The sequence below is a fragment of the Hippocampus bargibanti genome, linkage group LG02 (genome assembly GCF_051943395.1).
Source record: "Hippocampus bargibanti isolate YZ-2025 linkage group LG02, ASM5194339v1, whole genome shotgun sequence".
Classification (NCBI taxonomy): Eukaryota; Metazoa; Chordata; class Actinopteri; order Syngnathiformes; family Syngnathidae; genus Hippocampus; species Hippocampus bargibanti.
In genome coordinates, this window is record NC_142735.1 from 32317221 (window position 1) to 32330346 (window position 13126).

General features: G+C 43.7%; 1 protein-coding gene across 9 annotated transcripts in view; it reads right to left on the minus strand.

The window, feature by feature from the left end:
- bbs7 (Bardet-Biedl syndrome 7) overlaps positions 1-13126 on the minus strand; it is a 68925-nt gene that overhangs the window by 30919 nt on the left and 24880 nt on the right. For all 9 annotated transcript variants that reach the window (XR_016114306.1, XM_088991052.1, XM_088991056.1 and 6 more), the window contains 2 exons: positions 599-701; positions 335-527 (listed from right to left, as the gene is read on the minus strand). Coding sequence is in view for 8 of the 9 variants with exons in the window: in XM_088991052.1 (XP_088847178.1) it covers positions 335-527; positions 599-701 (296 nt within the window). In the remaining variant the exon portion in view is untranslated. The remainder of the gene's footprint in view (positions 1-334; positions 528-598; positions 702-13126) is intronic.

Sequence of the window (13126 nt, forward strand, 5' to 3'; positions counted from 1 at the left end):
GACGAAGCCTCTTGGATAGGAGGCGAAACGTCCGACACCTTCAAAAAAGTACAGATGACGGCTGAAGAAACCTTCTCATTTTGTGTATATGTCTCTTTTTATGATTCAATTTTACAGAAATTCGAGGAGTAGCTTGGCTTCCGATTAGAAAAAGTGCTCAATATCTGTGAGGCGTTGCTCCTAGTACGTCACACTCATAAGGTACATTTTTTTGCGATATTACAAGACAAAAACAATTGCAAATGGCCCCAATTGGTGTGGAGTACCACTGTACTCGTTTTGAGAAAACAAAAAGCCCAACATGTCCCCTTGAAATGAAAATGAAAGCAGATACCTGGAGCAGAAGGTTGTCAATGGCCGTCTGCACCTCCAGTGTCAAGTTGTAGCTGGCATCGGCCTGGCACAGCGTAAATCTATCGTTGATGCTGAAGGCAGGGACTACGGAGACGGCAGTCTTGGACAGTGATGTCTGCTGGTATTGCTCGCGGCCCAGCTGAACTTTGACCTGCAGCTGCTCCAGTTCGGCCCTGTGGAGAAAATATGCCTGACGTTTCCACATCTCGCTCGAGAGACCGAAGTGATCAATGGTGGCGTTTACCTGAGGCCTTCCACTTTTGACTGAACCTCTTTACTCATCCTGACCTCGTCGACAGCACCGAAATTAGCCTTTTGTGGCTCCGTGGTCAAACCTGTTACCCAACCTGGAAAAACGCATGACAGCCACAAATAGGTCTTGAATTTTGTGCCAGAAATACCTGATGATTATCACCAAAGAAAGGAGGTGATTTATCTTAATGCACTGATAATGACATGATGGATGGATGCTTTTATTTAGAGTGTACCACATTTTCCGGTGTATAAGGCGCACCCAAAAGCCTTGATGAAAGATGACCCTGCGCCTTATACAGAGGTGCGTGCGCCTTATATGAAGTCATACTGAGCCACAACGGGTCTCGCAACGACTGTCAGCAGCCACAGACTCCATTTCGCCCTGTAGAAGTAGTGCTATCTACTGTAATAATAATATATTAATAATAATAATAATAATAATAATACATTTTATTTTATGCGCCTTTCATAGCTCTCAAAGACACTTGACAGTCACAGACAAGCATAGAGACTATAATAAATAAAATAATTTTACAAATAGAAGACAATAAAATACAAATATAAATAGAAGCAAGTGATAGAGCTACACAGAAAACGCAATTTTAAATAGGTGGGTTTTGAGATGGGATTGTAGCGCCTTATAATGTTGTGTGCCTGATACAGAGATACCTTATCTTACAATGAAAAGAAGCACAGATGACGGCTGAAGAAACCTTTTCATCGATGGACCACTCCTGTACGATTGAGAGCTTACACAGACGCCTCAGCTTACAGTTTACTTAATTGGTTCCCAGAAAGCGTGTGTAAGGCGAAAAGTTCGTCTGCCAAACATTTGTTTCGCATAAGAAACCATTAAAATGAGAATAATCAGTTCCCAGGTCCCCATAAAACATCATTTTCAACTAAATAAGCCTTAAAACTACTCAAAATATACCTTGTTTTTGATAGAATGTTTTTTATATACATCCGTAAACATCCTATGTTATTTCATGTCTAGTTTAGTCTATATGGATGTATGTAGTTTATTAGATAACTTTGTGTATCTGTAGGGTGTACTGTAACATTTATTTTCAGTCTAATACCATGTCACACCCTCCGTTGCTGATAGGCCCGGTCGAGATGATGTCATCACTGCTGGATGATAAAACTAGGTGAATGGGGCGGCCGTTTCTCTTTTGGCTTTCCTACTTCGACCAGACATGTCCTTCTGTTGTTTACAAGAATAAAGTACAGTGGGACCTCGGTTTACGAACCCCTTGGCATACGAACTATTTTTCGGGATACACACGGAGCTGCAACAATGAGTGATGTGTCGTCCGTGAATGAGCCCGTTCTCCAAACAAGGAAATGGCAGCTGACTTTTTTTGTCCTCTATTCCCCGCCCCCGGGGGATCGGGTTACAGACAGAGAGAGTGAGGCCATTCTCCAAAAAACAAAATGGCGTCTTTGGTTAAAGCCACGTGATTGGTCAAGAACTCAGCAGTGTGATGGGGGGAATTAAACATTAAAGAGACAGACAGACAGAGAGAGAGATAAACACACACACATGAAAGGGAGAGGACAGAGCTTGAAACAAGAAAAGGGGGGGAAATCACGTAAAATGGTGAAAAAATGGATAGAAATCAGTGAAATTTGGACCCATTTCAACTTTCATAGTTCAAAAGCAGAGTGTAGATTGGAAGGTTAAATATCCCATGCACAAGTCATCTGTACACTTGATGCAAAAAGATATTAATCCAGCTAAACAGATCACAATTGATGAACTAGATACAATTATCACAGAGAAAGCACCGACAAAGGATAATTCCTCGAGAGGGTGAAAGAAGCCTATGTTCCTCATCAAGTATTTAATGCTGAGGAAACAGGACACTCAATTCCATCAAGCCATTAACGACATCACAAAGGTGAATAAAATGACTTTATTGTTTATTTCTTTAATCATAATACTATAGCACATTCATTATATATAATAAGGTATATTTTGTGTAGTTTTAAGGTTTAGAAAATTAGAAAGTAGAAAATTGAAAAGACTTCTTCCCCTTGGCGTGGTGGGCCTTTCTCCTTCTCCCTGTCTTGGCCGCACGATACGAGTTCAACGGAGTTTTACAGGTGGGTGACACCAGCATGCAGCTATTTTGAATGAATGTACAGTGGGGCGAACTTTTCGGTTTTCGAACGTTAAATTTATGAAAATTAAACCTTGGATTACGCACTACTTTCGCGATACACACCCCCCACCACGGCTGGCGGAGTAATCTTCACAGCGCCCCAGCCGGCCTGCCTTTCCACACCCCCTTTCTCTGAATGCACACGTCGATCCAGAGCGAGCGAGAGACAGAGAGAGAGAGAGAGAGAGAGAGAGAGAGAGAGAGAGAGAGAGAGAGGATGGGGAGAGGGAGAGAGACACACAGAGAGAGAGAGAGAGACACACACGTTGATCGCCTCCAAGGAGTTTTTTTACAGATACTTTTGCTTTTTTGGGACAGTAAAAGACACCACAGGCTCGTGTTCAGCCTAAGAAGACATAAAACAAAATTACAGTCGAGTAGAAGAAGGAGATCATTGAGAAACACGAACGAGGTGTGCGTTTATCTGATTTAGCCACTTAGCAGATATGCTAAGCCCATTTCCATGTGTATCATTGTGTTCAGCTGATAGAAAAGGATTTGCATGTTACCCTTCGAACCTTGAAAGCAGCATGGAAGAATTTGTGGCCCGCATGCATCCTTGAAAGGGACTTTGAAGGACTTGATCCTCATGACTCTGTTGTTTTGGACGACATCGTTTCCATTGGACAGAACATGGGATGCGAAGTGGATGCAGATGACATCGAGGAGCTTGTTGCTGACCATAATGAGGTCCTCAACACACAGGATTTGATTTGCTAAGTGGAATGATGTGCAGGCTTTTATTGAACAGTTCCATGCGGAAAAGACTGCGGCTATGAGAATCATCAACAAGATGAATGATAATGTGATGCCTCAGTTTCGTAAGACCTTACAAGTCAAAAATCAGAATCAGAATCATCTTTATTGCCAAGTATGTAGAACACACAAGGAATTTGTTTCCGGTAGAACACGCTGCACTAGTATCGTCGTCAAAAAAACTGCTAAGTGGCACTATACAGTTCCATTTTGACTACTGTTGAAAAAGCAACAGGTGCCAATTAAGAGCCATCAACGACCATCACAAATGTAAATAAAGTGACTTTATTATACACTGCAGTGTATTTCTTTCATTACAATACAATAGCACATTTATTATACATAGAATAAGGTATGTTGTGTGTAGTTTTAATGTTTATTTAGTTGACAATTATATTTTATGGAGACCTGGGAACGGATTATTCTCATTTTAATGCTTTCCTGTGGGAAAACTTATTTGGGATACACACTTTTCGCCTTACACTGTCTGGGAACCAATTAAGTTCGTAAGCCAAGGTCTCACTGTATTTTAGATTTTTTTCGGTGGGCTTGTAGTGCAGAGGAAATTGGTCAAGCGGACCGTTTTTATCCGAGCCCAGACGTGGAGTTTCTACGTGTGACTCGTTAAGGCCTTTACGGATTACGACGTCTGCTGCCGCACACTGGTCAAACCACGGAATAGTTATAAAACCGGGAATTACGTGCAAGGGCCAGCGAGAGATTGATTTCTTAATCTTGATCTGGACGATTAAAGTGTTATTTTTTGTTTAATTGCAGCTGCAATAGATCGTGGATTTTCCGTGATATTAATGCTAAGTGGTGAGCCGAAGAGGTTTCTTTGTGTGGAGGAGAATTCTTGAACAAAGTGGGGTCGGGTGTTGTAGCCATTTGAGCCGTTTGTATGCGTGCATTGTGTGCGTGTGTATGTGCGCGCGTTGCTTGAGCGGAGACAATGGGAGGTTGTTCTTTGTCTTTGAGCTGACACAGTGGGGGTGCCCTGGGGGTGAGCTTCGCTGAGACAAAGGAACAGGAGCGGATTATTGGTAGAATTTGTGGGTGATTTGATACAATGGGTGCAATTTTTTCTCAAACCCCAACCCATCGGGATACTGAATTTATGCTAAGAAGTTCCCAGGGAGTGAGATTTATTGTGATAAATGGATGGAATATGGCGAGTTTTCTGATGCTTTGCAAGTTCAACCATTGAAAGATATTATGCTTCGATTGAAACTCCAAGAGGCATCTGCGGTTGGCAGGCCTCTACAAGCCTCTACTAGATTCGTGCAAAAATTTTGACGTGTGAAACATGGCTTGAATAAGCGCGGAAAAGAGAAAATGAGCTTGAAGTAAAACGGGTGAAAAAAGAGGAGAGAGCTATAATTGCTGCGATGTCTTCAAAAGTGAGCTCTGACGATGAAACTATTGCACGTCGTCAGAGAAAAGATCGCATGGCGGCAGAAAAGATGCAATTTTTACAGGCAAGAGAGCGCCCCCATGACGGGCCTGGGGGAGGGGCTGTGGACTGGCCTGGAGAGCATGCAGCCCAGCCCACCCCTCCTCCTCCCCCTCCTTCTCTGCCCTGAAGGGGAGGGAGACCAACTCCTCCACCAGGGGGGAGCAGGTAGCCCCCCCCCCCCCTGTGGTGACTCCAGCTGTGCCCTGTACAAACCAGCAACATCAGAATCAGAATCATCTTTATTGCCAAGTATGTAGAACACACAAGCAATTTGTTTCCGGTAGAACATGCTGCACTAGTATCATCAAAAAATTGCTAAGTGGCACTATACAGTTCCATTTGGGCTACTGCTGAAAGAGTTCAAAGAGTTAATGGCTTGGGGGAAGAAGCTGTTTAAATTTCTGCTGGATTTGGTGCGTGTGGATCGGTAGCGCCTGCCTGAGGGGAATAGCTGGAAAAGGTGGTGGGCAGGGTGCGGAGGGTCCAGTAGGATTTTCTGCGCCCTAGTTTGGATTCTTGCAGTGTGCAAGTCCTCGAGAGTGGGTAGGGCAGTGCCAATGATTTTTTCCACCATCCTAACTGTCCGTTGAAGTCGGATTTTGTCCATTTTTGTGGCGGGCCCGAACCAAACGGTGATGGAAGAACACAGGATGGATTCGATGACAGCCGTGTAGAAATGTTGCAGCACCTCCTGTGGCAGGCCATGCTTCTTTAGCAGCTCAGGAAGTACATTCTCTGTTGGGCCTTTCTCAAGACAGAGTTGGTGTTGACCTCCCACTTCATGTCCTGGGAGATTGTGATTCCCAGGAACTTAAAGGTCTCAACGGTTGACACGAGGCAGATGTTTCCTGAAATCCACGATCATCTCTACTGTCTTGAGCGTGTTCAGCTCCTGGTTGTGATGGCTGCATCAGAGCTCCAGGTGGTCTACTTGTTGTCGGGACGCAGACTCGTCGCCGTCTTTGATGAGACCGATGACCGTGGTGTCGTCTGCGAACTTTATGAATTTGACAGCTGGGTGCGTTGAGGTGCAGTCTTTCGTGTAGAGAGAGAAGAGCAATGGAGAGAGGACGCATCCTTGTGGGGCTCCAGTGCTCGTGGTTCGTGTTGAGGATGATATATTTTCCAGTCTGACCTGTTGTGTCCGTCCTGTCAGGAAGCTGAGGGTCCACTGGCAGATCGTAGGGGACACACCAAGCTGGAGAAGTTTGGGGATGAGGAGTTCTGGGATGATGGTATTGAACGCGGGCGAGTTTGTAAACTACTCGATCGCCGCTTCTAAATGCGGACTCTTTCTCTTTCCTAAGCTGCCCGAGTTTGGGAGTGAACCATGGCTTGTTGTTTTTGAATGAGCGGAATGACTTTGTTGCTACACACATGTCCTCACTAATGTATGATGTGACAGTGTCTGTGTATTCATCCAATGTGCCAGTTGAAGTTTCAAAACGCTCCAATCAGTGCAGTCTAAGCATTCTTGTAGAGCTAACTTTGCTTCATTAGTCCATTTCTTAATAGTCTTGACTACCGGTTTTACACATCTGAGTTTCTGTCTGTATGTGGGAATCAAGTGGATTGAATAGTGGTCAGAAAGACCCAATGCTGAATGCGCAACAGATCGGTATGACCCTTTGAGTGCTGTGTAACAGTGATCTAGAATGTTTTCTCCTCTGGTGAAACAGTCAATATGCTGCTTATATTTGGGAAGTTCACGGTTTAAACGCATTTGATTAAAATCGGCCAAAATGATCAGGGGTGACTCTGGATATTTTAGTTCGAGTTTGTTTACATGGTCCGCTAGCGTTTGTATACACGCGTTAGCATTAGCTTGTGGCGCGATGTACACGGCGACGAGAATAAAGGAAGCGAACTCACGTGGCGAGTAGAATGGCTTGCAGTTGAGAGACAGCGATTCCAAGCCAGGGCTGCAGTGTGCATCGAGCATCGTGACATCGGTGCACCATTCTTCGTTGATGTAGAAGCATAGTCCACCGCCTTTGGATTTCCCTGATTGCTCCGTGCCGCGATCGGCTCTGAGGAGACGGAAGCCGGGTAGGTGTAGCGCGGAATCCGGGTGGCGGTCACTGAGCCAGGTCTCAGTGAAGCAGAGCGCAGCAGAACGTGCAAATGTTTTATTGTTTTTTGTAATAAGTTCATCCATCTGGTTTGGTAGTAAGCGCAGATTAGCGAGATGGATCGATGGGAGCGGCGTTCGAAATCCATGCTGCCGTAACTTGACGAGCATGCCACTTACCTCTCCCACGCTAGCGTCTCAAAGCTCTGTACAGAGCTGCTGCGCCGCTCGCGAGCAGCCACGAAAAGCCTTGTAGATTTTGTTGTGTCGGTGAAAATAGTCCAAGAGTGGATTCCCCAATGTAAAGTAACTCTCCCCTCGTGTAACTAAGTCGCGTGGGGTCGCAAAAAACAAATGAAAATGACAAAACCAGGAACAATACTAGGGAGCGTGTGTCCGAGGCTGCCACTCGCGGCGCCATCTTTTTTCGTGTCTCAACATCGTGTCAACATGACCCCCTCTGGGGAGTCACAGTCATTGCAACCTGACTTAGCAGATCAATTTACTTGTGGTAGTGATATTGTTAGCGCACGTATCAGAAGCAAAACAAGGCGTACTGAACAATTGTATCCATTTGAACAATTGCATAATTTTAAGGTGAATGATGAAAGCGATTGTGAATTTTTTCCTATGGTTGAAGTTGCTAACCGTAATTCTACAGGTTCCCACGACAAAACCATGTTTGTGTATAGGCCCTGGTGCGACAGTGACGTGGCTGATGCGTGCAAAGGATTAGGTGATTTTGTTGAGAATGCGGAAAGCTGGACTGAGAATTTTGAGAATTTCAGCTGAATGGGCAAGAGACACTGAATGTTCTCAGGAGATGCCTTGGGCATAATTGGAATCGAGTGAAAGGGTGTTATACTGGGAAAACGTTGACAGGTCAGAACATGACTTATGAGGAAGTGACATCCCAACGTAGATCAGTGTGTGACAACATCGGGAAATTGTGGAAAAAAAGAATCGCAGAACTTTGGCATGATCCAGCAGTGTAGACAGCTACATGACGAAGATGTAAACATCTTAAGGGGACGCCTTGAAAATGTTTTCAGAAACCAAAGCTGTATTCCTGAATCTGCCGATGAGGATTCCATATACGGTAACCAATTTAAGCAAACATTTCTCCAGAATTTGACGCCGGAGATTGGGGATTTCATTTGCAAATATTATGTTCAACACCGATCTGGGAGGTTGGTCGATCTCATGGAGTGGGGTATTCATGCCCAAGACGTGGTGAGAAAAAAGTGGGGAAATGTAGGGTCGCCGACCAAACAAGTGATGGCCTGTGCCATGGGTGACGTAATGGAGGACATGTTGTACCCAGATCGGGTAAAGAGACTTTTGCTGTACAACGATCGATGCTACTACTGTGGTGGTGTAGGACAGTGTTTTTCAACCAGTGTGCCGCAGCACACCACTGTGCCGCGAGATATTGTCAGGTGTGCCGCGGGAAATTATCCGATTTGTGTGCCTGTGCAGAGTAATCATGTAGTACTCTTCCATACCAGCAGGTGGCAACAGCGGGTAGTTGTGCGTCACTAATTCGCTTTGAGACAAGCGAATTAGTGACGCATGGATAGCGCGGCAAGTGCAGATTGTGGCTAGCAGGACGACGGTGAAAGATCGAGAGGTTTTTGAAGAGGAAAAATGCTGACTCAAAAGTGGACCTAGGACAAAACCCGGACCCAAATGAAGGCCCTAGTATGGATGGAGGTAAAAAAAGCAAAGACAGTGACGTTGAGCAAGGTTTCTGGCGCGAGGCAATACAACGAAAGCTATGTTTCATTTGGATTTACTTTTACCGGAGATGCAGCGGCACCGACTCCATTGTGCTTGGTCTGTGGTGAAAAGCTCTCCATGCTGGCTAACAAAGCTATTTTGACATTGCTCCCATTTTCCACAACATATCTGTGTGAGGTGAGCTTTTCAAGCTTGACTGCAGTAAAAACAAAAGACAGAGAAAGACTGAGAGCTGTGGAGGAAGAGCTTCGTGTATATCAGGATATCAGCTCTGTGTTCGTCCAAACAGGCCCAGGTTTCACACTGAGTAAATATAAATATGAAAGATTATAAAATACTTTTTTCTTTGTTTAGTTAAATCCTATGTTATAATATAACATCATTATTCAATGTTTAAAAAAAGCTTATATTACCAGTATAACATATTGTTATGTTTTTTATTTAATTGTTATTAACAATATGTTAGGACCTGTGATATTGTGTTGCACATTATGTGTTTTGTGTATGTTGTGGCTGGTATATTGTTAATTATTAATAATATAATAAAAAAATGTGAAAAAAGCATACATTAACAGTTAATACTTTTTTCCCCACATTTTCAGCTGGGGGTGTGCCCCGAGATAATTTCAACAGAGGAAATATGCCTTGGCTTGAAAAAGGTTGAAAAACACTGGTGTAGAACATATTGCTCAAAACTGCAAAGGAAAAAAATACATTGCAAAAGAAACGTGGGAGATCTTACAGACCTCCCACATACAACACGCGACATGGTGAAGGACAAAGCACAAAACATTTAGATTGACGTCAGGACCGCCGTTTCTACACTGACGACAAAAGTAGCGACAGTGGAGAGGGGGGATCAATGAGCCCAGTTGAAACCTTGGCTTTGACAAACGTATTTGCCTTGACTTTGCCAGAATACGAAAAGCCTTATTGGCTAAAAATAGGAAAAAAGGATGTAAAATTTCTTCGTGATAGTGGTGCATGCAGATCAGTGTTAAGAGACACCATTCCAGGTGTCACTCCGAGTCGACAACAAATTTCTGTGGTATCAGCAGATGGGAAAGTTACATTGTTACCCATTTCTAAGCCAATAAAAAAAATTAGATGAGGGACTAACACCATACATGGTCACGATGGTCTTGAGTGGAGATTGTCCTATAAATTTGTTGGGGAGAGACCTTTTACAACCACTGCAAATAGCCCTGATACCAACAGAAGAAGGGTACAAACCCAGAAAAGTTAACCTTCTGGAGTCCTTCGTAGTTGACGCTATGGGAGATCAGTAAAGGTTAGTCCATTAGAATCATGACTAATGGCCACTCTAGTAGCTGAGGACTTTCCAGAAATCCCTGCCACCCTTTGGTCATTGGGAAAAACAGATGTGGGCTTACTTAAAACAGCAAAACCAGTTGAAGTATTGCCTAAAATGACTTATCGACCCAGACTAAAACAATATCCATTAAAACAGGATGCTATTAGTGGCATCACTCCTGTAATACGGGATATGGCTGGTATTTTGATTGAAGACCCGACTTGTGAATGTAATACACCGATATTTCCTGTTACAAAGGTTGAATCTGGGGTTTGGAGAATGGTGCATGATTTGCGACAGTTAAATAAATCCATACATTCACGTGCTCAGTGTGTACCAGACCCACACACATTATTGAACTGTTTAAAACCTGACAAAAAATGGTTTACAGTAATTGATTTGAGCAATGCTTTTTTCTCTATTCCATTGCACAAGAATTCACATCATTGGTTCGGATTTACATTTAATGGAAAGAAATATACATATACAATATTGCCATAAGGGTTTACAGATAGCCCCACAAATTTTTCACAGGAAATATCTTCATGTATTGCTGATTTTAAACATCCTGAGACTTCTCAAATTGTTTTATACGTTGACGACATCTTAATTGGTTCACCGACTGAAGACGAGAACAAGACTATCAATAGCTTTGTTCCAATATCTAGAGAGTACGGGTAACAAAGCTTCTTTGTACAAGTTATAGTTTTGCCAAACATAAGTTGTTTTTTCTAGGACATGTTTTGTCAGGACAAGGACGAGAGCTGACAATCAAAACAAAACGGGCAATTTTGCAGGTCCCCAGACCCAAAATGAAAAAACAGATGATGACATTCTTGGGACTATGCAATTACTGCAGAACTTGGATTCCGTATTATGCACAAGTCACCCAACCATTATTGACACTCATATACAAAGACGAAATGTCACTGAAAGACCCTATTCAGTGGACTGAAGAAGGCAACGCAGCCTTTACAGAATCAAAACATTTGATAGCTAATACGAGTGTTTTGGCCTTGCCTGACTATGACAAGCATTTTGTCAAACAGTTGACTGCAAAGACAAATACATGATTTCAGTCTTGTTACAAAAACATGGACAAAAACTGAGACCAGTTGCATTTTATTCTAAAAGACTGGATCCAGTGGCTGCAGCTCTTCCAGCGTGTGTTAGAGCGGTGTGTGCTGCAGCAATGGCTGTTCAGTCGTCACCTGAACTTGTGCTTTTCCATCCCACAACGCTGATGGTACCACACTCGGTTGCTTATTGATTACAGGGACGAAAATGACTTTCTTGTCACCAGCACGACATTTGTCTGTCATGACCACTCTGCTGGAACAACCACACATAACCGTTGAGAGGTGCAATATCATTAACCCGGCGACACTTGTACCTCTACCTGTTGACGGAGAACCACATTCCATTCACAGAATAAATGAGAACTGAAAGCCACGACCAGACTTGAAAGACACACCTTTGCCTGACAGCATCCACCTGTATGTTGATGGCTCTGCATCTAAGTCAGTTGCAGGGGGTAACCGGGTGGGTTATGCTGTTGTGATAGACGTCGAAATTATTGCTGACGGTTCATTACTGAACACGTATTCAGCACAAGCGGCAGAAATTGTTGCATTGACTGAAGCGTGTAAATGGGCAGAAATAAAGACAGTGATGATTTTTACAGACAGCCAATATGGGTTTTCCACACTTCACTGCTTTGCAGCCCAGTGGATCCATAGGGGAATGACTACATCAACCGGGAAGATGGTTAAACATGCTGATTTATTGAGAGGGTTGTTGAAAGCTATCCTCCTTCCAAAGAGTGTGGCTGGATGCAAATGTGCAGCCCACACGAGGGCTAAAGACAGGACTAGCACGGGCAACGGAGGAACAGACGCAGCCGCCAAAAAGGCTGCTCTTACCGCTTTCAATTTGGTGAGTCAAGAGTCGCGTGAATTAGTGCCCATGCAAGTTTTGGACGATATGCAAGCGTTAGCCGCAAAATCCGAAAAAGATCTGTGGCTGGCTGATTGCGCTATGCTAGTTGATGGGCTGTATAAAATAGACAACAAACCACGCTTACCGAGAAACAGGTTTCCTATGGTGGCTCGGTTGAGCTATGGTAGGTCACATGTATCAACAGAAGGGATGGTGTTTATAGCAGGGAAGGTATTCCATTTAAGTAGAGGTTTCAACTCATATGCAAAAAGCTTTTGTTGGAGTTGTTTGATATGCTGTAAACACAATCCACAAGGTAATATACGACCAAAAAGAGGAAAATTTCCACAAGGGTCACACCCCTTTGAAGTGGAACATGGCATACAAAGAGTAATTTGGAGTGATAATGGGCCACATTTTGTTAATGATGTAATAACCACAATTTCCGAACACTTAGGTATTACATTAAAGAACCACTGCACATACCACCCAGTTAGTTGAAAGAACGAATGGTACAATTGAAAATTGACTCAGAAAAACCATGGAGACAACTGGCAAACCATGGCCAGAATGTCTGTTTTTGGTAAAATTATATGAGAATAACAGCGACTAATAACGGCTGAACGCCTTGCGAGATATTGCATGGCAGACCTTTCATCCTCCCATTATGGGAAGGTGTGCCCTGGCAAGAGAATGAATCAGATCCAGGTGCTCTGTTGGCAAAATGGTTGTGTGAAATGTTTACAACAAGAGAGGTCCAGTCTGCATGTGTTCTGCCGCAGTCCTCTTTGTTCCCTTCACAGGAAGAGGTTGCGCGCTGGAGACGAGGTGCTGACCAAGCAATCGAGAGGAAGACCTGGTCTGCACCAAAGTGGGAGGGGCCATTCACCGTGCTGATCACAACGCTGACTGCCATCAAAATCGCCGAAAGAGTTACTTGGGTGCACCAAAGTCATTGCAAGATGGTTCACCAACCGGATCCTGAGTAGGTGAAAGACGGGCGGTGCCAAAACCGTACGCACAGAAGAAGCAAGCTTTGATCCTACTCACTAGCTATGAGTTGGGTTCACATT